Here is a 25,340-nt window from a genome sequence, read left to right on the forward strand (position 1 = left end):
ACAGCCTTGGTTCAAACATGGAGAAAAGAGTTGAACTCCCAAGTTGAGATGAGAATGACTGTCCTTGACATCAAGGCAGCATTTGACTGAGTGTGGCATCAAGGAGCCCTAGCAAAACTGGAGTCAATGGGAACTGTGGGGGAAACTCTGCACTGGTTGGAGTCATACCTAGCACAAAGGAAGATGTTTGTAGTTGTTGGAGGTCAGTCATCTCAGCTCCAGGACATCACTGTAGGAGTTTCTCAGGGTAGCGTCTTCTGCCCAACCACCTTCAGCTGCTTCATCAATGACCTTTCTTCCATCATAAGTGGGGATGTTTGCTGATCATTGTGCAGTGTTCAGCACCATTTGCGACTCCTCAGGTACTGAAGCAGCCCATGCCCAAATGCATCAAGACCTGGACAATATCCAGGCTTGGGCTGACAAGTGGCAAGTAACATTTGCACCACACAAATGTCAGGCAATGGCTATCTCCAACAAGAGAGAATCCAACCATCGCCCCTTGATGTTCAATGGCATTACCATCACTGAATCCTCCACTATCAACATCCTGGGGGTTACCATTGACCAGAAACTGAACTGGACTAGTCATATAAATACTGTGGCTACAAGAGCAGCTCAGAGGCTAGGAATTGTACAATGAGTAACTCACTGCCTGACTGCCCAAAGTCTGTCCACCATCTACAAGGCACAAGTCAGGAGTGTGATGGAATATTCCCCACTTGCCTGGATGAGTGCAGTTCCCACAACACTCAAGAGGCTTGACACCATCCAGGACAAAGCAGCCTGCTTGATTGGCAACAAATCCACAAACATTCACTCCCTCCACCACAGACGCACAGTAACAGTAGTGTGTACCATCTAAAGATGCGCTGCAGGAATTCACCAAGGCTCCTTCAACAGCACCTTCCAAACCCATAACCACTACCATCTAGAAGGAGAAGGGCAGCAGATATATGGGAACATCACCACCTGGAAGTTCCCCTCCACGTCACTCACTATCCTGACTTGGAATATATCACCGTTCCTTCACTGTCACTGAGTCAAAATCCTGGAACACTCTAACAGCACTGTGGGTATACCTACACAACATGTACTACAGCAGTTCAAGAAGGCAGCTCACCACTGTCTTCTCAAGGGCAGCCAGGGATGGGCAATAAATGTTGGCCCATCCAGCGAAGCCCACACCCCGTAAATGAATTTTAAAAAACAACCTTGAGAAACTTTTTTTTTAATTCTTTCACGGGGTCTGGGAGTCACTGGCAAGGCCAGCATTTGTTGCCCATCCCTAAATGCCCTTGAACCTACCAGCTTCTTAGGCCATTTCAGAGGGCAGTTAAGAGCCAACCACATTGCTTTGGGCCTGGAGTCACGTGTAGGCCAGATCAGATAAGGATGGCAGCTTTCCTTTCCTAAAGGACAGATGGGGTTTTACAACAATGGAAGATATTTCATGGTCACCATTACTGAGCCTAGTTTTATAATCCAGATTTGTTAACTGAATTCAAATTTCAACAGCTGCCGTGGTGGGATTTGAATCCATGTCCTCGGGTCATTAGTCTGGGTCTCTGGATTACTAGTCAAGAGGCATTACCACTATGCCACTATCTTGCCCGCTGTACCGGAATGGGTCCTTGATAATCATCACAATGATTACATCGTCAACAGAAATGAAATGCATATATACACACTTAAGTGGGCCGAATCAAACCCTGAGTCCAGCAAGGATTTTAGAGCAACAGTTAACTGGTGCAGCTGCTTTGTGGTACAAAAATGTCTGGTGTTGCAGCAGAAGAACAAGATCACTCAGAGACTACCAAAAGATCTCGATGCCAAAATGACCAGTTTGCAGTGATTCACCAACAGACAGCGGCAAAAGCACGAGTCCCCATTATCCCACGTCAGCAACATGTATGGAACACCCATGAATTTCAATATACCTAGTAACTGAACTGTGGAGAGGAAGGGTTCAAAATAGTTCTAATGTAAACCACAGGACATGAGAAGAGACGACATGATTCACAGTGATATGAGCCTGCATTGCTGACAGAACAAAATTAAAGCCTATGGTAATTTTCAAATGTAAAAAATGCTGAAAATCAAGCTCAGTAAAACAGTAAGTTCCCTGCAGGAATACTTGTGCATGTCCATAACAACAGCTGGATGATTGAGGATGGGGTAAAGTTATGGATCAATAATGTTGTGGAATAGGCCTATGTAAAGAATGCAACTAATTATTGTGGGAAACAAAAACAGAATTACCTGGAAAAACTCAGCAGGTCTGGCAGCATCGGCGGAGAAGAAAAGAGTTGACGTTTCGAGTCCTCATGACCCTTCGACAGACTCGAAACGTCAACTCTTTTCTTCTCCGCCGATGCTGCCAGACCTGCTGAGTTTTTCCAGGTAATTCTGTTTTTGTTTTGGATTTCCAGCATCCGCAGTTTTTTTGTTTTTATAATTATTGTGGGACATGTTCAGATATCATATAACTGATGAGATCAAAAGGTGCCTGCGAAGAAATAACACCCCGATTGAATTATACCATGGGGTCCAACATCCATAGCTCAACCTTTGGTGTGTGCCTCAACAACAATCACAGTTGCACTGAATGGAATAGATGGATGATTGTTAGAGACAAAACCTACACAAAGAGTAGAAATACGCATGTTGCCCCACTTGATGGTTTGTGTTATTTCATCACCAGATCTTGGGATGCTATTAGTGCAAAAACCGTCATCAGATCACTCAAAAAATGCAGAATATCCAATTCAATGGATGGAGATGGGATGATTCTGAAACCTAGAACACTACATCCGATCCAGAGTGGGATCGTTATGATGATGCCATAGCCAAAGTGACTCGGAACGAATTTGATGAATTTTTTGCATCAGATGCCGAAGACAATGAACTTGATGTTTTAAAATGCTTTCAGTGTGGTTAAAGGTATCTTTGTTCAATTCATTTATTCAATAAACTGTGACACATTAATGTGAATTACAGGTGTTTCGTTGTTTCCACTCACACCTACGTTGGCGGTTCACATTTTATACTTCGCATATAAGTCGATCCCCATTTTTGGAATGATTTTTGGAGGCTTCAACGGTCGACTTATGCACTGACATGTACAGTAACTTCAAATTATTATTGTGTTGTCTTGATGTATTTGTACAAAGTTCTTTCTTTTAGTTGGTTTATGCTAAGATTGAATGTTACAATAGGAACTTAATTTGAGTCCAAATGCTGTGGTAATCCTTAAATGATTCATTCTGTAAATTGAGGATCTAGACTAATAACCCTACCAATCATAATGAGAGCTGTTGCTTTGTTAAAGAAAGAATGAGCTTATATTTATATAATGTCTTTTACACATTCAGGACATCCCATTGTTCTTTCCAACAACAGCAACTGGTATTTATGTAGTATTATAGTAAAATATCCCAAGGTGCTTCAGAGAATGTTATCAAACAAAGATTTGACACTGAGCCACGTAAGGAGATATTAGGATGGATGACCAAAAGCTTGGTCAAAGAGGTAGATTTTAAGGACCATCTTGAAGGAGGAGAGCAACATAGGGGCAGAGAAGTTTAGGGTGGAAATTGCAGACCTTATGACTTGGGCAGCTGATGACACACCAGTGCAGCAAATAAAATTGGGGGTGTGCAAGTGGCCAAAATTAAAGGAGTACACAGATCTTGGAGGGTTGTAGTGCTGGAAGAAATTAGAGATAGGGAGGGACAAGGCCATAGAGGGATCTGGAAACAAGAATAACAGTTTTAAAAGTGAGGTATTGCCTATTGCCGATGTGGGACAGAGAGCACTGAAGTGATGGATAAATGTGACTTGATTTGAGTTACCACTGCATTTAGAATACAAGCAATAAAGTTTGAATGAGTTCAGGTTTATGGAGGGGAGGCTGACCAGGAACTATTGGAATATTCAATTCCAGAGGTAAGAGGCATGGATGAGGGTTTCAGTAGCAGATGAGCCAAAGCAGGTGTGGAGAAGGGAAATGTTATGGAGATGAAAGTAGGCTGTCTTGGTGATGGCCCAATCTGCTGAGCCACGTAAGGAGCTATTAGGAAAGATGACCAAAATCTGTTACTGTTTAAAGTGCGGTAACTGTGCAGTAACTGCTGTTATCCAGACATTTATATCAGCTAATTTGTGCACAGCAAGGTCCTACAGACAGCAAATGACCAATTAATCTATTTTTGGTGGTGTTGGTTGAGGGATAAATGTTAGCCATTTAGATTTTAATAAGAGTGATTTGAGCATCTGCTCTTACACATTATTACTATTAACTGCTGTCCACTGCCAGCATGCAAGGTTCTTCCCTCTTCACAAGCTGTTTTAATGAAATGCTGTAAAATAACCTATAACACCTATAGTGAGTTTAGTGTAACAAAACGCCCCAAGGCGTTTTACTAAAGTGTCAAACAAATTTGGTGCTTAGCCACATAAGGAGCTATTTGGGAAAGATGACCAAAAGCTTGGCAAAAGGCTTGCAGGACTGTCTTAAAGGAAGAAAGAGAAGGAGAGAGCAAGAGAGGTGATTCCTGAGCTTGGGGCTTAGGTAGCAGAAGAGACGACTACCAATGATGAAGCAATTAGTATCGAGATCCACAAGATGCCTGATTTGGAGGAGGCTTGAAGGAGTAGAGGAGGTTACGGAGATAGTGAGGGACAAGAACTTGGTATTTGAAAATTGTGATGAAAATGTTAAAATTGAGCTGTATGCTAACAAAGACTTTATGACATCTAGTGAGGGAAAATTTGTAGATTATATGAGTTAATGTGAAAACCAAAAATTGTAATCAATTGAAACTAATTGACTTACTATGTGTCTTGTAGGCATGATACTGAGCTAGCTTGAGCACTGAAGACTAATATTTTAGATCTGTTCTACAGAAGTCTTAAGAGGTATGAGAACATTTTTATTTATCAGCTGGGACATTCATGGATAGATTGGCTGGAAGCCTTTACCAGCTACAGTTCATTTAAGAAACAGTTAAAGGACAGCAACTGATTTTAACCAAAATTATTTTCAGAGCATTATTACTAAGCAACCTTGAATTATGCAGTCACTTGAAGTGCTTACAGCTTAGACAAAATAGACCTGCTTAGTATAGGCTCAGAGCTCAGTTCAGTAGCTGATAAAAATTCAAAAGCAGTCTGTGGGATTTCACTAAACATTAATTTTAAATGTATTAAGTTGGCTTTGCAGATACCAGAGCGATATGAGATTATAGGTACCTTCTCTAAGAACTCTTGCATCTGACACCAAATTCTGAACAGAAAGCAAAGATGCCTGTGGATTTTAAAAATTCTTTTCATAGGTGTAAACATTGCTGGCTAGGCAAGTATTTTTATTGCCCATCCCTAATTGCCCTTGAGAAGATGGTGATGAGCCACTGCCTTGAACTGCTGCAGCCCATATGGTGTAGGTACACCCACAGTGCTGTTAGGATATACTGCATGTTTTGCATTCTTGTGACACTGATGCTGTTTTGCAACATCACTATATGATCAGTATACTATTTTATTACTGGAAAGGAGTCAAAGCAGCTTTAAAATCTTGTTAAATGTCTTTTGAAGCCAAGGTGTATGTTGTAAGGCTTACTACAGTTCACATAGGTACCAGCTGCTCACGATCTTTATCAATGATTTGGATGTGGGGACTAAATGTAATATTTCCAAGTCTGTGGGTGAGACAGAACTACCTGGGAATGTGTGTTGTGAGGATGATGCTAAGAGATTTCGAAGGGATTTGTATAGGCTTAGTGAATGGGCAAAAACGTGGCAGATGGAATATAATTTGGATGTGTGTGAGGTTAGCCGCTTTGGTAGCGGGAACCGAGGTGCAGGGTATTTCTTAAATGGTGATGATTGGGAAGTCATCCAAAGGGACTTGGTGTCCTTGTTCAAAGTCATTTAAAGGTAACATGCAGGTGTAGCAAGCAATTAGGAAGGCAAATGGTATATTGGCCTTTATCGCAAGAGGATTTGAGTGCAGGAGGAAAGTTGTCTTGCTGCAATTGTGTAGAGCTTTGGTTTGACCACACCTGGAATATTGTATACAGTTTTGGTCTTTTTACCTTAGGAAGAGATATACTTGCCATAGAGGGAGTGCAGCAGATGTTCACCAGACTAATTCCTGGGATGGCAGGATTGTGCTAGGAGGAGACTGGGCCTGTATTCTCTGGAGTTTAGAAGAATGGGAGGGCTTTAAACTAACTTGGCAGGGGTGTGGGAACCAGAAGAGAATATTAGAGAGGAATACCAGGGTGCACAAAATACTGGGAGAGACAGATAACACTAGTATAGAGAATAATAAGTTAATAGGTGGAGGCAGAGTAAGGGAGAAAGTAATGAAGTCTAAATCAGAGCCACTGTGTGCGTATGTGAATGCATGGAGTATAGTAAATAAGATTGGGGAGTTACAGGTGCAGATTGTCATGTGGAACTATGATATTGTGGCAATAACAGAGACCTGGCTCAAGGAACGGAAGAACTGGGTGTTAAAATATTCCTGGGTGAAAGGTGTTCAGAAAAGATAGGAAAGGAGGAGGGATGGTAGTATTGTTAAGGAGAGCATGGCAGTGCTGGAGAAAGAGGATGTCCCAGAGGGTTCAAGGACAGAATCAATTTGGCCTGGAGCTGAGGAACAAAAAGGGTGTAATTACATTGCTCAGTGTAGGCTATAGACCACCAACTAGTGGGAAGGATGTAGAGAAACAAATCTGCAGGGAAATTACAGAGTGATGCAAACATTATAGAGTAGTGATAATGGGAAACTTTACTTACCCGAATGTAGACTGGGACAGTGGTAGTGTAAAGAGCAGAGAGGGGCAGGATTGTGTTCAGGAGAATTTTCTACAGCAGTATGTGCCCAGTCCAACAAGAAAGGATGCATGTTTGGACCTGGTTCTTGGAAATGTGGTGGGCCAAGTAGATGACTTAGTGGGGGAACATTTAGGAGATAGTGATCATTGTATCGTAAGGCATAGAATGATGGTAGAAAAGGACAATAGGCATTCCAGAGTAAGTATAATTAACTGAATTAGAAGCAACTTCAATGAGGCAAGAATGGAGCTGGCCCAGACAGGTTGGAACCAAAGGTTGGTGGGAAAAGCTGTAGCTGAACAATGGGCTACCTTCAAAAAAGAAATGGCTTGGGCACAGCCAAGGTACATTCCCTCAAAAGGGAAAGGTAGGGCAAACACGTCCAGAACTGTCTAGATGAAATTGGAGGTAGAAACTAAGATAAAGAAGTAAAAGTGTGCTTATGACTGGTGTCAGGTAGAAAATACAATTGGGAACCAAGTGGGGTACAGAAGGTTTAGAGGGGATGTAGAGAAGCAAAGAGGGATTATGAGAAAAGGCTAGCAGCCAACATAAAAGGGAATACAGTCTTCCATAGGCACATAAATAGTAAAATGATGGTAAAAGGAGTAGGGCCGATTAGGGACCAAAAAGGGGGTTTACACATGGAGACAGGGGGTATAGCTGATGTGTTAAATGAATACTTTGCATCTCTCTTTACTAAGGAAGCAGGTGCTACTCGAGCCACGGTGACAGAGGAGGAAACTGTCACTAGAAGGGTTCAAAATTGATAAGGAAGAAGTGTTGGATAAACTGTCAGTACTTAAAGTTGACAAGACACTAGGATCGGATGAGATGCATCCAAGGATATTGGAGGAAGTGAGAGTGGAAATTGCAGGGGCACTGGCCATAATCTTTAAGGGGAGATAGCAGAGGACTGGAGAATTGCAAACATTACGCTCTTCACTCTTGTTAAAAAAAAGGTTGTCAGGATAAGCCCAGCAATTACAGACTAGTCAGTTTAACTTCAGTGGTGGGAAGCTTCTAGAAACAAGTATTCGGGATAGAATTAATAGTCACATGGAAAAATGTGGGTTGATTAGGAAGACCAGCATGGATTTCTAAAGGGAAAATTGTGTTTAACTAACTAGTTGGAGTTTTTTGAAGAGGTAACAGCGAGGGTTGATGAGGGTAATATTGTTGATGTGGTGTATGCGGACTTTCAAAAGGCATTCGATACAGTGCCACACAACAGACTTGTGAGATAAGTTATAGCCCGTGGAATGAAAGGGACAGTAGCAACATTGGTACAAAATTGGTTGAATAATAGGAAACAGAGAATAATGGTCAATAGATATTTTTCGGGCTGGAGGAAGGTTTGTGGTGGAGTTCCCCAGGGATCAGTATTGGGACCCTCGCTTTTCCTGATATATATTAATGATCTAGATCTTGGTATGCAGGAGACAATTTCAAAGTTTGCGGATGATACGAACCTTGGAAGCATTGTAAACTGTGAGGAGGACAGATTAGAACTTCAAAGGATATAGACAAGTTGGTGGAATGGGCAGATAAGTGGCAGATGAAGTTCAGTGTGGAGAAATGTGAGGTGATGCATTGTGTTAAGAACGTGGAGAGACAGTGTAAAATAAGGGGTATAATTTAAGGGGGTGCAGGAGCAGAGGAACCTGGGTGTACATGTGCATAGATCATTGAAAGTTGCAGGACAGTTGGAGAGAGCAGTTAATAAAGCATACAGTATCCTGGGCTTTATTAATAGGGCATCGAGGACAAGAGCAAGGAGGTTATGCTGAACTTATATAAGACACTAGTCAGACCTCAGCTGGAGTATTGTGTACAGTTCTGGGCACCACACTATAGAAAGAAATTGAACACATTGCAGAAGAAGTTAACAAGAATGGTTCCAGGAATGAGAAACTTCAGCAATGAGGATAGATTGGAAAGTTGGGACTGGTCTCCTTGGAGAGGAGGAGGCTACGCGGAGACTTGATACAGGTATTCAAAATCGTGAAGGGACTGGATATAGTAGATGGGGAGAAACTGTTCCCGCTTGTAAAAGGATCAAGAACGAGAGGGCACAGAGTTAAAGTGATTTGCAAAAGAAGCAAATGTGACGCAAGATAAAACTTTTCACACAAGTGGTTCGGGTCTGGAATGCGCTGCCTGGAAGTGTGGTGGAGGCTGGTTCAATTAAGGCATTCAAGAGGGCATTAGATGATTATTTGAATAGAAACAATGGGCAAGGGCACAGGGGAAAAGGCAGGAGATTGGCACTAAGTCATGATGCTTATTTAGAGAGCCGGTGCAGACATTATGGGCTGAATGGCCTCCTTCTGCGCCATAACAATCCTGTGATTGTGTGATCTCATTAAAACTTAAGGGACTAAAGAAGGATGTTTCCCTGGTTTTTGGTGGTGGTGGGGAGGGGGGGTCTAGACCAGGGAACACAGTCTCAGAATAAGGGGCAAGCCATTTTGGACTGAAACGCGGAGGAATTTCTTCACTTAAAGGGTAGTGAATCTTTGCAATTCCTGACCTCAGAGGGCTGTGGAAGCTGAATCATTGAGTAAGGCAGAGATTGATAGATTTCTAGATACCAATGACATTAAAACTAATGACATTAAGAGACATAGGGATGGTGCAGGAAAATGGCAAAATGGCATTGAGGTAGATGATCAGCCATGATCTAGCTGAATGGCGGAGGTGGCTCAAGGGGCCGTTTGCGGCTCAAGGGGCCGTTTGCGGAGGTTATGTTCTCGTAAAACTTCACCAGCAGCTAAATCGTGAACGAGGAACATGCTTTTCAATGGGACTCAATTAGATACGTTCCAGCAATGCAAGGATAGCATTAGTTTGGGCAGTTACTCTACAACAAATTGTGGTATAGTACTTCTATATGACAGATGGAGGAGCCTGAGCAATACATTGGTGAAGATTTAAAAATTTAACAGAGCCATTATTGCAGCTCTGAACCAAGAGATTCGGATATTTCCAGGTTAATCCCTTCATTTGTGCTGCACTGCAGCTGCAATCATTCCAGTTTCTGCTCCGTCATGGCTGCCATCACCCTAGGGAAAGAGAGGGAGAAGAAAACATAGATAAGCGAACATTGCCTATGCGGTGGGCGATGCAATGTACAAAATACAGGTCAGTGAAAATGCAAACAAGGAAGTTGCGAAAGGTGGGACTTTACTATAATTTATTCTTCCATGGGATGTGGATGTCACTGGCAAGGACAGCATTTGTTGCCCATCCCTAATTGCCCTTGAACTGAGCAGCCTTCTGGGCCGTTTAAGAGTTAACCACATTACTCTGGATTTGGAGTTGCGTGTAGGCCAGACTGAGTAAAGATGGCAGATTTCCTTCCTTAAAAGATATTAGTGAATCAGATGGGTTTTCACAACAATCGATAATAGTTTCATGGCCACCATTACTGAGACTAGTTTTCAATTCTAGATTGAATTTAAATTCCATCAGCTATCATGATGGGATTTGAACCCACGGCCCCATTAGCTTGGGCTCCTGACTCCTGTTCCTATGTTCCAATTACTTTGTCAGAGAAGTCAAGAAGATAGGTCAGCCAGGATACATCTCGGAATCCATACTGACCCTTAGGTATATAATCCAGATAATTTACAAGTTTACACCTAACCATTGATTTTTTTAATTTTATGTCTGGGATGGCACTAAAACAAAGTGATCTGTAGTTGCCTGAGTTTTGATTTGCACTCCTCCCCTCCCCACCCCTACCCTCTCTGCTTTATTAATAATGGCACCATATTGACCTGTTTCCAATCTACTGCCACTTCTCCTCTCAATTAGCAATTAAACACTACCACATTAGATAAAATATTAGATAAAAAGACCAAACATTTATGCAATATCTTTTGCATTCTCAAGTTATATCAAACAGCTGAAAAGCCAATGAAATATTTTGACATGCAGTCACAGTTATATGGATAGGCAAATGCAGTAGCCAATTTCTGCACAGCAAGCGCATTGCTAGGACACAATCAGAACAATCCTGCTTTTCTTTGGACAGTGCCAAAAGATTTCTACATCAGCTTAAGCAAGCATAGGGCGCCTTGCTCCCAAATATTCCACTGCATTTTTCTTGTGATCATGTAATTTTTCCTCCTGAAGTTTTTATTTTTTAGAATTCTGGTGAAATGTATACAAGTTTAGAAAATCAAAACATTTATGGTTGGAAGTTTTGAGTGGTTTTAAAAGGAAGCTCTTCAAGTTTCTGGCATTAATTTAACTTTGCAAATAATGTGACATATTAGATATTTCAAAAGAAAAATAAAATGAAGATAAGGTAACCCAGCAACACACATCCATTATATAACTTCATTCCAAATATGAAAGATTATCATAGGATGATAAATTAGTTTTTGTGGAAGAATTGTTAATTTAAAATTGTTACTGAAGGTGAAGAGAGGTTAGGAGAAATTTCTTTACACAGAGTGTTGGGAGTATGTATGCTTTACCTTAGGAAATGGTGAGGCAGACAGGATTGCATCTTTTGAGGGACAGGTGAATAAATATTTAAAGCAGGGGAATATAAGGTGCTATGGGGAAAGAGGTCAGTGGGTTTAGTTTTGGATTGTTGTAACAAAGAACTATGGGCTGAATGGCCTGCATTTGTACTACGAACTTATGTACTATGGTTGTATGTCCTTATGATATAAATAATAATTGGAAAAATTACTGCTTTGATTTCTTATTCCTGCCAATGCAGTTTCATTTTTCACTTCTGACCCAGTCTCAACCAGACAGCAAGCTGCAGTTTCCTACCTCATTGGACCTGATAAATTGCAAAATATTACTTTTAGGTCAAGTTATGTAGTGACAATAAGTCATAACACAACCAAAGTGGCAAAAAAACTCAGCCATTCAAATCATCCATTAATCCACAAACACAGTATTAATTCTTTGTCTGTCTGTTTGTATTTTCTTTCAGGATGGCTGCACGTTGCATAAGGAAACTTGCCCTCCAAACACTGCAAACTAAAATAGGTCATTCTAATTGGTATTCTTGTATTGAAAGTACAAGGCATTTTAATACTTTGATGGGACAAACCATGATGAAAGTAATGATACCCCAATCTAGATACATCCTACCCTATTGGAAACTGGGCCTTTGGATAAAGCCTGTAAAAACTTTTGTAACAGCTGATGAGGGTGAGGGGGAGCCTGCGATAGTGCAGCACCGAGAGAAAAAGGATCCAAGAGCACGAAGAACAGTAGGGAGCATTGGCAGAAAGATTCACCACCGCATCATTCACGTGATAGATGAAAATGGAGAGAACCTGGGAAATTTGCATAGAGCTGAAGTTATTCGGATCATGGATGAGCGTGGAGTCAAAGCTGTACCTGTCAGAGAAAATATAGACCCTCCAGTGTACAAACTAATGACAGGAAAACAGATCCATGAACAACAAATGAAACTCAGAGAAAAACAAAAAAACAATCCTAACACAGGTGAGTGGATGGATAGGCGAGATATTTATCATAAGACATAGGAGCAGAAATTAGGCCATTCAGCCCATCGAGTCTGCTCCGCCATTCAATCATGGCTGCTAAGTTTCTCAACCCCATTCTCCCGCCTTCTCCCCGTAACCTTTGATTCACTTACCAATCAAGAACCTTTGATCCGCCTACCAATCAAGTATCTCGGTCTTAAATACGCTCAATGACCTGGCCTCCACAGTCTTCTGTGGCAATGAATTCCATAGATTCACCACTCTCTGGCTAAAGAAGTTTCTCCTCATCTCTGTTCTAAAAGGTCTTCTCTTTACTCTGAGGCTGTGCCCTCAGGTCCTAGTCTCTCCTACTAATGGAAACATCTTCCCCACGTCCACTCCATCCAGGCCTTTCAGTATTCTGTAAGTTTCAATCAGATCCCCCCTCATCCTTCTAAACTCCATCGAGTATAGACCCAGAGTCCTCAAACATTCCTCATATGTTAAGCCTTTCATTCCTGGGATCATTCTCGTGAACCTCCTCTGGACCCTCTCCAGGGCCAGCACATCCTTCCTGAGATACGGGGCCGAAAATTGCTCACAATATTCTAAATGTAGTCTGACCAGAGCCTTATAAAGCCTCAGCAGCACATTCCTGCTTTTATATTCTAGTCCTCTCGAAATAAATGCCAACATTGCATTTGCCTTCCTATCTACCGACTCAACCTGCAAGTTAACCTTAAGAGAATGCTGGACTAGGACTCCCAAGTCCCTTTGCACTCCAGGCTTCTGAATTCTCTCCCCATTTAGCAAATAGTCTAAGCCTCTATTCTTCCTACCAAAGTGCATGACCTTACACTTCCCCACGTTGTATTCCATCTGCCACTTCTTCTTTGCCCGTTCTCCTAACCTGTCCAAATCCTTCTGCAGCCTCCCTGCCTCCTCAATACTACCTGTCCCTCCACCTATCTTTGTATCATCTGCAAACTTAACCAGGATGCCCTCAGTTCCTTCATCTAGATCATTAATGTATAAAATGAAAAGTTGTGGTCCCAACACTGACCCCTGCGGAACTCCACTAGTCACCGGCCACCATCCTAAGAAGGACCCCCTTATCCCCACTCTCTGCCTCCTGCCAGACAGCCAATCTTCTATCCATGCTAGTACCTTGCCTCTAACACCATGGGCTGTTACCTTACTGAGCAGCGTCCTGTGCGGCACATTGTCAAAGGCCTTCTGGAAGTCCATGTAGATAATATCCATTGGCTCTCCTTTGTCTAACTTACTCGTTACCTCCTCAAAGAATTCTAACAGATTTGTCAGGCATGACCTCCCCTTGATGAAACCATGCTGACTTTGCCCGATTTTACCATGCACTTCCAAGTATTCTGAAATCCCATCCTTAATAATGGACTCTAAAATCTTACCAACGACTGAGGTCAGGCTAATCGGCCCTGTAATTTCCAGTCTTTTGCCTCACTCCCTTCTTAAACAGGGGAGTTGCATTAGCGATTTTCCAATCCTCTGAGACCCTCCCTGACTCCAGTGATTCCTGAAAGATCACCACTAACACCTCCACTATCTCTTCAGCTATCTCCTTCAGAACTCTGGGGTGTAATCCATCTGGTCCAGGTGATTTATCCACCTTCAGACCTTTCAGTTTTCCTAATACCTTTTCCTTGGTAATGGCCACCATACTTACCTATGCCCCCCGACTCTCTTGAACTTTGGGGATGTCACTTGTGTCTTCCACTGTGAAGACTGATGCAAAGTACCTATTCAGTTCCTCCGCCATTTCTTTGTTCCCCACTACTACTTCTCCAGTGTCATTTTCCAGCGGCCCAATGTCCACTTTTGCCTCTCTCTTACCCTTTATATATCTAAAAAAAAACTCTTGCAATCTTCTTTTATATTACTGGCTGTTAATTGGCCAACCAGCATGAAATTGCAGTCGGTGGCCAATCACGGGCAGCAGGTCATTTCCTGGCCACTCCCGAGCCCGCCTGCCGCACCCGCCTGCCTGACGGTCTTAAAATCTTATATCCTTTTTTAATGAAATCTTTTCCTGCTGTCCCTCACCCACCAGACAGAGAGAACATTCAAAATATGGTGATTGATTTTTTTAAAACTAGGACCACGTAGTATATAGCTACCCAACGGATGAGGCATTAAGAACTTTGGGTTTTCTAGTGATTGTGTTGGGCATTTGGGGGAGATGGGGGCATAGTGGTAATGTCACTGGACTAGTAATCCAGAGGCCCAGGCTAATACTTTGGGGACACAAGTTCAAATTCCACTGTGGCAACTGGTAGAATTTAAATTCAATTAATAAAAAATAAAATCTGTTAGTCTTGGTGATGGTAACCATGAAACTACCATTGATTGCTGTAAAAACCCATCTGGTTCACTAATGTCCTTTAGGGAAGGAAATCTGCCATTCCTACCTGATCTGGCCTACATGTGACTGCAGACCCACAGCAATGTAGTTGACTCTTAACTGCCCTCTGAATTGGCCTAGGAAGCCACTCAGTTCAAGGGCATTTGGGGATGGGTAACAAATGCTGGCCTCGCCAGTGACGTCCACATCTCATGAAAAATTAAGCTTAAAAAAAATTAAAGGTCCAATGGAACTATTCAAAGAAGTGTAGAGTGTAGCCCTTCTCAAACATCTCTCAATCGGCACCATCGAAAACAGACTGACTGGGTGTTTGTCTAATTACTGTGTATGGAACATTGCTAAAACAGAATATCTCTTACGTTTATCTACATAATGATCATTACACCTCAAGTGCTTTGAGATATCCCCATGTAATAAAATGCCATATAAATGCAAGTTTTGGGGGAATGTTTTCAGCAGATACTTCATGGGCATGATTTTGAGACCGTCAGGCAGGTGTGTGCGGCAAGCGGGCTCGGGAGTGGCCAGGAAACAACCTGCTGCCCTTGATTTCATGCTGGTTGGCCAATTAACAGCCAGCCAGCGTGAAATATGCACTGAAAGGGGACGGGAGGAGGGTGAGCGCTAAAGTCAGCGCAGGCACAGTGGAGTGTGCGATGAAAGCTCCCTGAAGGCAGAGAGCTGCCTCAGGGAGCTGAAGAATTTTAAAACCTTTAATAAAGATTTTATAGTCCCAGAAAAAAACTCCACCCATAAGAATCACTCACCTAAACATGTTGATGATAAAAATTCTGCCCAAACATCTTTATTTTTTAAAAATTAATATTGGAAACCTCATCACACCCTTGGATGAGGTTTCCTCAAAAATCCAAAGGCCACCTGGCTGATTCGCCTGCCTGCCAATCATAACTTTGGATGTGCAGTGAAAAATTGCAGTTAATTAATTGACTAATAGCCTTAATAGGCCTCTTAATTGTTGATGGGCGTGCTGCTGCCAACTCTTGCAAGCACCCGCCCACCAAAATATTGCGAGTGCACGATGATGCCCGGACGCTTGCCCGACATCATCACGTGCTATTTCACACTCGGGCATGTCAGGCACGTGCCCGCACACCTAGCAGAAAATCCAGCCCATGTGATTTTTGTCAAAAAGATCATAAATTCCAAAGAAATAGCGCTGGCAATTTATGTGCTTTTTGGTTGTACTCTAGTACGAGCATGAACACTTTAAAGGGGAGACAATTGCTGCTTTGGCATATTCAGCAATCCTGGTACAGATTCAGTCCAAAGTTGCACCTTTTTTTTGCCAATTTTTCATTTGCATTTTGCTGAACAATCTGCTGTGAACCAGTACAATTGGGCAGCATTTCAAAATGCAATTTGTAAAAAAATTACACTGATCCTGGAGGAATTGCACCAAAAACACAGTGCAATCGAGCAGAAACACAAGGTCAGAATATTCATAAAGCTAATTTATATTGCTGCGATAAAACACCTCAAATGGCTAATCTGACTTAGCTCTGGATTCTTACAATGGCACTTATAACAAAATTGATTTGGTAAAATGAGCCTGGTGAGGGATAGTAGGCATTTTTTTTAACAACAAAATGCTGGATTACTTTTACTAGCAACTTGATCTTCATGAGAGTTCTTCATGCCTGTTGCAGTTGTCCATTTTGATAACTGTTTGGTTGATGCTAGTTGTCAACCAAGATTTCCACCACTGCCTCTTTAAATGAAGTTACGTAGCAGTTCATTAGAAATTTCGTAAAGCTATTATTCTGTGGGCTTCATGCATCAATTAGAACAATAGGTTTTGCAATGTAAGCACATGGGCAGCAGGGGGAAAATGTTGCATTAGTTTGTGAATCTTTTTTAAAACATTTGTATTAAGAGCCTTGAAAGCTGAAGGAGAATAAATATTTGGTGGATATTCTTTCTTTTAATGGTTTGAAGTTGTCTATTTCGTTACTAATTATGCTAATACATAGCTCTCCCCACCAGCTCAAAATGATCCTGAGTCACTCGCAGATCCCTGCAGTCTTCCAGGGTCCACAGAGGCTGCAGCGTTGGCTCCTTGGGGACAAGGGCTACTCACAGAGGCCGTGGCTGATGACACCCATGTGGTGGCCTCAGACTGCTGCAGAGCAACACTATAATGAGGCTCATGTAGCAGCTCGCAACTTGGTGGAGCAGACCATAGGGATGCTGAAAGTGCGTTTCTGGACCAGTCAGGTGGATCCCTGCAATACAGTCTGCGGAGGGTGTCAAGCATTGTCTTCGTCTGCTGGGCCTTTTACAACTTGGCGCTGTAATGGGGAGACAAGCTGGCTGAGGTGGAGATGGGGGAGCTGGAGGTCTCCTTTGATGAGGGCGCTGACGGGGTGAGGGTGAGGGGTTCCTCGGTGGTGGTAACGGGGATGAGGCTCTCGCACTGGCTAGACAAGGCAGGTGTACTCGGGAGGCCCTCATAGCTGCTGGATTTATGGAGGATGCTGACAACATGCAATAGATCCTCACATCGCACTTGTGAATGTTTGACTGCAGCCTGACTTATGGCAGCGCCAGTACCCTCTGTGAGAATGCTCCTGTCATGGAGATGCAGCGGAGGCCCTATTGGTCACTCAGTCACAGAAGGATGATGACAACATGCATTGAGGACACTCCATAGATCTTCACGTAGCCTCTGTGAATGTCTGACTCCTGTCTGGCCGAGGCAGCTTGCTTGCGCTCCATGATCAGAGCCACCTCAGAGAAGCAGCCATGAAACTTTAGACGCATCTGATGCTGTGTCCGCCTTCAGCACCTCAGCCCTTCAGGAGCAGGTGCACAGCATCATTGGTCGCAGATGCTTGTGTGATGGGGGCCAGTCCCACCTTAAATGTGCTGAGATCACGCACACATAATATAAAAGTACTCTAGGCGCCTGCCCTCTACATTCTGGCAGCAATGACCAGCACCAGCAAGGTGCAGGCGTCAGTAATGTTTCCAGGGATTGTGAGCAGTCGCTCGAGGATCCCGTTGTTGAAGTGGGGGGGCTGCAGTCTTTTTTCCTTTGCTGGCCATGTCTCCCAGGTGGCTGTGGTGAGCTGGTGGTGAAGAGTGCTTTGCTAGTGGCTGCCTTTTAAAGATGGTGGCTGGCGTGATGCAACTGCTGGGTGATGGTGGGTGGACAAATGAGAGCCTGCTCATCATGGAAACGGCATGTTTTGCAGGAATTAATAAATAATGAGACGGGCTCGGTACGATACGGCGTGAAAATCCATCATTTTCGTCAGCGGGTAGGACTCCATTTTAACCATCGCTACCACACCTAGTGCAATTTTGGGAAAATACCGCCCTTAATGTTAAACATGGGCCTAATGGATAGAATGAATATAGTGATGATAGTTTATCAAGTGAAAATTAATGTAAAAAAGGCAAGTGATGAAAATTGGAAGAAATTACAGTGAAAAAGCAGAAGTCAAGATAAACGTTCAACACCTAGAACAGGTATCACAAGTCATGTACAGTAGCATCTCAAATTTGGCAGTCCAGAAACTGGAATTGTCTGAAATCTGGACGTTTTTAAAATATGCCATGCATCAAATTTAATTGAATAAAATAAACTTAGCTGGATAATTCAGTTAGGTGCTGCATTGGTGTCGTGAGGTGCCTGACTAGTTTGCCACTTGCACGCTGCTCTGTTCCCACACTCTGAGCGACCCTTGACCCCACCTGACCCGGCTTGATCCAAACTGCCCATGGCCTGAACCCAAAACCTGGCAAGATCTGAAATCCAGCACAGCCTCAGTTCCAAGGTTGCCAGTTTTGAAACACTGTACCGGTACCTGGGAAGCATTTTGTGAGAAGGTTAAAGAAATCAGAGCTAGAATAGCAATGGCAAAGATACATTCTCTAAGCATAAAGAATTGCTCAACATAGAAATGAGTGGAGATCTTAAGAATTATCAAAGCTGTGTTTTCTTGTATGGGGCTGAAACATGGACTTTGAGTAAAAGCGGACACCCAAGGCTAGAAGATTGTGAAATGTATTTATGGAAAAGGATAAAGCAGATTAGTTAGAGAGAATACAAGAGCAATGAAGAAATTCTGAGGATGGTGTAGGAGGAAAGATTGTTAGTGAATAGCATCAAGAAGAGCCAACAAGGTTGGATAGGCTATATTCAGAGGCATGAGAACTTGCTGAAGGATGTGATTGAAGAAAGGTGCGAGGGAAAAAGAGAATAATAATGTTAGACAAAAACAAAAATTGCTGAAAAAACTCAGCAGGTCTGACAGCATCGGTGGAGAGGAAGACAGAGTTAACGTTTCGAGTCCATATGACTTCTTCAGAACTAAAGAGAAATAGAAATGTGGTGAAATATAAGCTGTTTAAGGGGGGTGAGACAGATGGAGCTGGATAGAGGGCCAGTGATAGGTGGAGGCAAAGGAGAGATGTCCTAAACAAAAGGTCAAAGGGATGTTGACAGTGGTGATATTAGCTAAAGGATGTGTTAATGGTGACATTAAGGGTAAAAAACAGGATAAGCAAATGACAGATGGCCCTAGCGGGGGTGGCATGGGGGGGAAGGGATTGAAATGGTCTAAAAGGTGGAGATAAAACAATGGATGGAAATAATTTTTTTAAATAATAATAGAAATAGGTGGGAAAAGAAAAAAATATATATAAAAAATATATAATTATTAGAAAAAAGGGGATGAAAAAGGGGATGAGGATGGAGGAGAGAGTTCATGATCTGAAGTTGTTGAACTCAATGTTAAATCTGGAAGGCTGTAAAGTGCCTAATGTTTGACAACTTGAAACTGAAAATGGGAGGCTCCTGTAAGCAAATGAAGAGGAAAGCAAAAGACTGCAAGGTGTGGAGAAATGAGTAAATGACCTGCCCTTAGTGCATCATTGAGGTGAATTTGAATTAGAGAGTCGGGATAATTTGAACCTTGAGTTAGGAGGAGAAAGGCTTAAGGAAGAGTGAGTTGTGGGTGGGAGGGGTTGCAGGGGTACTGGTGGAAGGTTGGAGACCAAAGTAAGATGGCAGAGGCAGGTTGGAAGATACAGCACAGTCGCAGGATTGGGGATAAAGGGGAATATGAAGCAGAGCTAGAGGCCAAATTGTACAAGGCAGAGGAGGACTAAAGCTCGATGGGAGGGGTGGGACCATGGGGTACGAAGATAGGCTTGGTAGAGTAAGATTAGAGGCCGGGGAAGGAGGGATGATAGGATGCAAGGGGAATGGGGAAGAGAGCGTGTGAAAGAGAGTAGGGAGCGGGAAGGAAGCTTGGCTAAGAACAAGACTTCAATTTAAGAAATAAATATTGGGAATCTCACCTGAAAATTAATTAAGTTCTGGCAGTAGGCCAGGAAGGACTTGATAACTGGATAACAACAAAAAGTCCTTTGATTTTTTTTTAAGAAGCTTTAAAAGTAGTTAATATTTAACTTGACTTCAGTTAAAGAAAATCTAAATGATGTCAAAAACGGAAGCCAAAGCTGAGCAATCCATTTCCACATGGCAATTGAGTCCCTGGAGCTTTTGTAAAGCCACCCAGTGGCCAGAGAGGAGAAATGTAACATCAAGGCTGTCACACTAATGAGAAAATCCTATCGAAAACATGACAAGGCAGGTACTGTCAAATATGGATAAGATTAATTAGCTCATGCCCACGGTTGACAGACCATTTGAACAGAAAGATAACAATATACGACCATAATATTATTTAGATGAGTAAACAAATCTAAAGTATCACCTCAAAGTAAACAAGGAAAGAACTCGAGGACAGCAATAGAAATTATTGAAAAACAAACTTAAATATGTTCACAAAAGAATACCTTTATCCAATGAGAAATATTTAAAGCCATTTTCTAAGTAGAACAACATAAGTGGAAAAATTGATGTCTAAAAAACAGCTATGTGCCACAGTAGAAGAATTGATACACTGGAGGTGAGTTTTGTTGGGCTGAAAACATTCTTGTCTGATTTGTTCTAAATAAGCAAATATTCGGATAGTTGAGAAGTTAAGTTAAAACAAATCTGTACAAATAAGTTTGCATTTTTACAATGCCTTTAACGTAGTAGAAGTCCTTAAGTGTAAGAGGTTTAACCAAAAAATGAACATTAAGGCAAGGTAGGAGATACTAGGTATATACAAAAGCTTGTTTTAAAGAGGTTAGTTTTAAGGAAAGACTAGGAGGTAGAGAGGCAAAGGGTTTAGAGACGGATTTTAAGCATGAGGATGAGGTCTAGTCTGTGGCTGAAGGCACAAATTTTAATGGGAAGTAACCAATAAAATTTATAATAAAATTATACTGTTTTATCTGTCCTGAATGCAGGACCTTGTCAAATCAAGGAGCAGACTTTCTCAGCAGACATTGCAAAGCATGACCTACAAACAAAAATTAAGCAGATCCAGCAGTGGATTGAGAAGAAGCACCATGTTCGGATTACTGTTAGAAAAGGAGCTGTTGTGAACAAAGCAGATAAAATGGTAAGGCATAACAAAGACTAAACATGCATTGGGTAAATCGATGTCTACGTCTACGCTCTTCACAAAACATCATTAGATGATGAAATATAGTCCTAAAGTCATTTAGATGGAAGCATCCTTCTTTTATTACAATAAACCCAGTGGCAAAGACTTGCATAAATGCAATCATTTAAAATATTTTGATAACAGCAGTACCATGCATTTGACCCTTCTTTCCTTGTGTTCTCTTTCGTATGATTCTTTAGTTATTGGAAAAAAAATTTTGGAATGTCCGTTCTGATCAGTTATGTTACTTGCCTATTTTCTTGACATTTTTGTAATTCAAATGTAGATAAGACACTACCAAATGTTCTGCAGCAATGGTGTGCAAGACATGAACATCTGTCTTGAGTCTTAGTGTATCTTATTTCATTGATATTAAAGTCTCTCATGATATGAAGGGATCAAAGGGGTGTGTGATTTGAGGATATATGCTTTCAGAAATGGCATATCAAGGTAGGCAACTTTATTCCCATCTTCCATACACAACTGGGAAGACAGCAAAGTGGCACTCTTAATCAACCAAGTAGCTAACACACTAGTCCAGAATGCAAATAGACCTTTATGGAGAGGCCCATATTTGGTGACTTTTGCCATGTGCTGTAGGGTAATTTTACATATATTTTCAAAATTTTACACTTGGAGCATCACCTGACTCCACTTCTGCCTGAGCTCTTCTGCTGTTGGTCTGCAGGCCAAAGATGAATGAGGGTGTGATGGGGATCGTGGGTTGGGTGCTGGCGGGTGGAGTCAGAGCTGAGGGCAGTGGGGTGGCTTTGAGCAGACCTCCATCCTGATGCCAGGTTCCTCTATCGGAGACACAGCACCTGATAATGAGAAACCACCTCTGGGAGGCTGTGCAGCTCCCATTTAATTCCTCAGCCACCACTTAATTGAGGTGGGCTCAAGGATAATGGGGATCCTGTATTAGTCACTTCCGCCCTCCTACTTAATCAGGGTAGGTTTAGCTGCTACTGAGGCTCTCCTGCAATTAAGTGAGCTCAGCTGTAACCTGCTTGATTAAATTATGCCCAATGTCTCCTTATGAGGCTGTCATATCTTGTTTTATAATGCTCCTGTGAAGCACCTGGGATGTCCTCTTACCATAAAGGTATCCTACAAATGTACATTATCATCCTCGTTTTTCTTTAAATTCAAATAGTAATAATAGAGCATGTTATAGCAACCCTCATTGCTGAGCTATAGGTGAAATTACAAGGGCTTTGAAAAGCTATGGTGACTGCCAATATAGCAGGCTACAGAATTTATCATGTTGGTGCCTATCCAGTGAGGAAGTTATTTCTGCTTTCCCTTGTAAAACTAAATGTAGTTGAATTCAGTTTTGAAGCTGGAACTCGAAATTGCAGCAGTGATTTTTAACTGGTTCGCTGGGAACTTCTTCGGGGGTTCTCCCAATCAGCCACAGAAAACTGCTTATTTCTGAGGTCTTCACAGCTAATTTGGCTGACCAGGAGGAAATACCCACCCCTTTTTCTTGAAGAAGTCAAGTGTTTGATTTGATCACAAATGCAACTTGAGCTTTTAAGTCAATTCTCCATGTAACATTATGCAGCGTAAAGGGGAGCGGGGCGAGGTTACCATTGACCAGAAACTGAACTGGACCAGCCACATCATTACTGTGGCTACAAGAGCAGGTCAGAGGCTAAGAATCCTATGGCGAGTAACTCACCTCCTGATTCCCCAAAGCCTGTCCACCATCTACAAGGCACAAGCCAGGAATGTGATTGAATACGCTCCACTTGCTGGATGGGTGCAGCTCCAAAAACACAAGAAGTTTGACACTGTTCAGGATAAAGCAGCCCACTTGGTTGGCACCCCAACCACAAACATTCACTCCCTCCAGCACCGGTGAACAGTGGCAGCAGCGTGTACCATCTACAAGATGCACTTCACCTTCCAAACCCACTATCATCGAGAAGGACAGGGCAGCAGATAGATGGGAACACCACCACCTGGAAGTTCTCATCCAAGCCACTCACCATCGTGACTTGGAAATATATCACCGTTCCTTCAGGGGTAAAACGCTGGAACTCCTTCCCCAACACCACAGGGACTTCAGCAGTTCAAGGCAGCAGCTCACCACCTTCTCAAGGGCAGTTAGGAATGATGAATAAATACTGGCCTAGCCAGTGCTGCCCATATCCCATAAATGAATTAAAAAAAGTTACCTTTAGATTCAGCTAGAATAGTAATTTACACTTTATTATTTGAATCAGCTTGTACTATTAGGTAGAACAGTTTTAAGCTTTCTTCTAATCAATTAATCTTTTATCTAAGGAAATACTGCTGGAACAAATCATTCAGTCCATGCCTGACAAAGCTACCTACGTGTTTAGGCCGAAGGTCATTAAAGAAGGGAAAGCAGCTATGTGCATTCTACGGCATCTGTCTGAAAAAGAACTCAAAGAACACAAACAAAAGGTGAAAAGCTAAAGCAAACTGTCGAAAGGTGCATGCACTGATTCCAAAGCAATGTTAATTGAACTCTGTTAAATGCACTCTATTTTGTTCACAGAACATTTTTTGAATATTTTATTTAAAAGAAATTACATTGCTGAGACAATACATGTCTGACCCATGATCAACAAAGAAAGTTGACTTGGAGTAATCAATTGCCTATGTCCTCTTGGAAAAGTGTAGTCGACCGAATAAGGATCAGACTGCCTCTCATAAATTAAGGTCACTTGGATAAATGGCAGCAATACAGTCAAGAAAATAATTTAAAATAACCTGATGAATCTTTTGCCAAATAACAAAACTATACTGATAGCAAGTTTCACCATAGAACAGTAATAGGAATAGACTATTTTGTATAAACAGACAAGAAAGAACTTGAAGTATAAAAATAAACCATTACACAAAGAGCAGCTCTATTTTACTTCCTAACACAGTAACAGGAAGTAAAAGTATGGCGAGATAGATTTGAGCTCCTCACAAGCTCAAACAATAGTAGGCTATAGCATTGAAAAAGCTCTGCTGTATCCATGGAAAATCTTGATTGAAGCCTGTACAAAATCTCATTACACTTTTGAGGCAAGTTAAATAATTTACAAATACCCCATAGCAATGTAACACTCCTTCAGAATTCAAGATTTCAGTCTTGTTAATACTATAATTGACATTAATTGGCTACTACTGGTTCAGTCAGCTCAGCTTTTTCCTCCAATACAGACATTGTGGTCTTTTCAAGCATTTCAGTTAAAGTACTCGAGACAGCAGCTGGCTGTTTCTTGGAAGGGATGTATCCAGCAAGATGAGATGCAAGACCACGCTTAGGACGAGGTCGTTTTCCCTGTAGGAAACAAGATGTAAAATGTATAACATGCTAATGTTAATTAATAACTTGACTCGACAGAGCAAATGCTTCCCCTTTATTGGGCAGACTAGGATGGGGGGGCGGGGGGAAGAGAGAGAAACAGTTCAAAAATAGGGGCTGAATGGTCTACTCCTACTTCCAAGTTTTTATGTTCATACATCAGAACTAAAAGCTTTTTTTTAAAATCAGGCATGTTATTACTTACTACAGAGACCGGTGGGCCATATACAAAGACAGAATAATTCACATTAAAAATAAATCTGATTTCATCAGTGACAAATGAAATCCCCAGAACAGCAAGCACTAAATGCAATTTTGCAGCTCCAAGATCATTTTACCAGTTATACACTTCTTGTACCTTTGCTGTTTCATCTTTCTTTTTGAACTTTTGGGTTTAGCATTCCTTTTCCACCAGCAAGTAGTGGTTTCAAAAAAAGTGGAGAAATTGTTTTAGTGCCAATGGATTGCATCTGGGATAAGCCTTTCATGGACCAGAAAATGAGCTTGCACATTTATAATGCCAACCTTACAAACCATGGATTAGTCGACAGCTAGGCAAGAAAGATGGGTTAACTTTGCAAATGGAACCCTTGTGGTCCACATCAATACAAATGACATAGGTAGAAAGAGGAATGAGGTCCTGAAAGCAGATTTGAGAGAGCTGGAAAAGAGATTTAAAAACAGGAAAATAGGAAGTTAGACAAAAGAATGCGTGGCTGGAGAGATGGTGCAAGAGGGAAGACTTTAGATTTCTGAGGCACTGGGATCAGTTCTGG

General features: G+C 41.9%; 1 protein-coding gene across 4 annotated transcripts in view; it reads left to right on the forward strand.

Moving 5' to 3' along the window:
- mtif3 (mitochondrial translational initiation factor 3) overlaps positions 1 to 25,340 on the forward strand; it is a 42,092-nt gene that overhangs the window by 11,307 nt on the left and 5,445 nt on the right. For 2 of the 4 annotated variants that reach the window (XM_041199765.1, XM_041199763.1), the window contains exons 2-5: positions 2,705 to 2,943; positions 11,804 to 12,324; positions 21,034 to 21,188; positions 23,526 to 23,669. In XM_041199765.1, the coding sequence (XP_041055699.1) occupies positions 11,805 to 12,324; positions 21,034 to 21,188; positions 23,526 to 23,669 (819 nt within the window). In that variant the 5' untranslated portion in view covers positions 2,705 to 2,943; position 11,804. The remainder of the gene's footprint in view (positions 1 to 2,704; positions 2,944 to 11,803; positions 12,325 to 21,033; positions 21,189 to 23,525; positions 23,670 to 25,340) is intronic. The other 2 variants (XM_041199762.1, XM_041199764.1) reach the window with 1 other exon arrangement.

The sequence above is a fragment of the Carcharodon carcharias genome, chromosome 11 (genome assembly GCF_017639515.1).
Source record: "Carcharodon carcharias isolate sCarCar2 chromosome 11, sCarCar2.pri, whole genome shotgun sequence".
NCBI lineage: Eukaryota > Metazoa > Chordata > Chondrichthyes > Lamniformes > Lamnidae > Carcharodon > Carcharodon carcharias.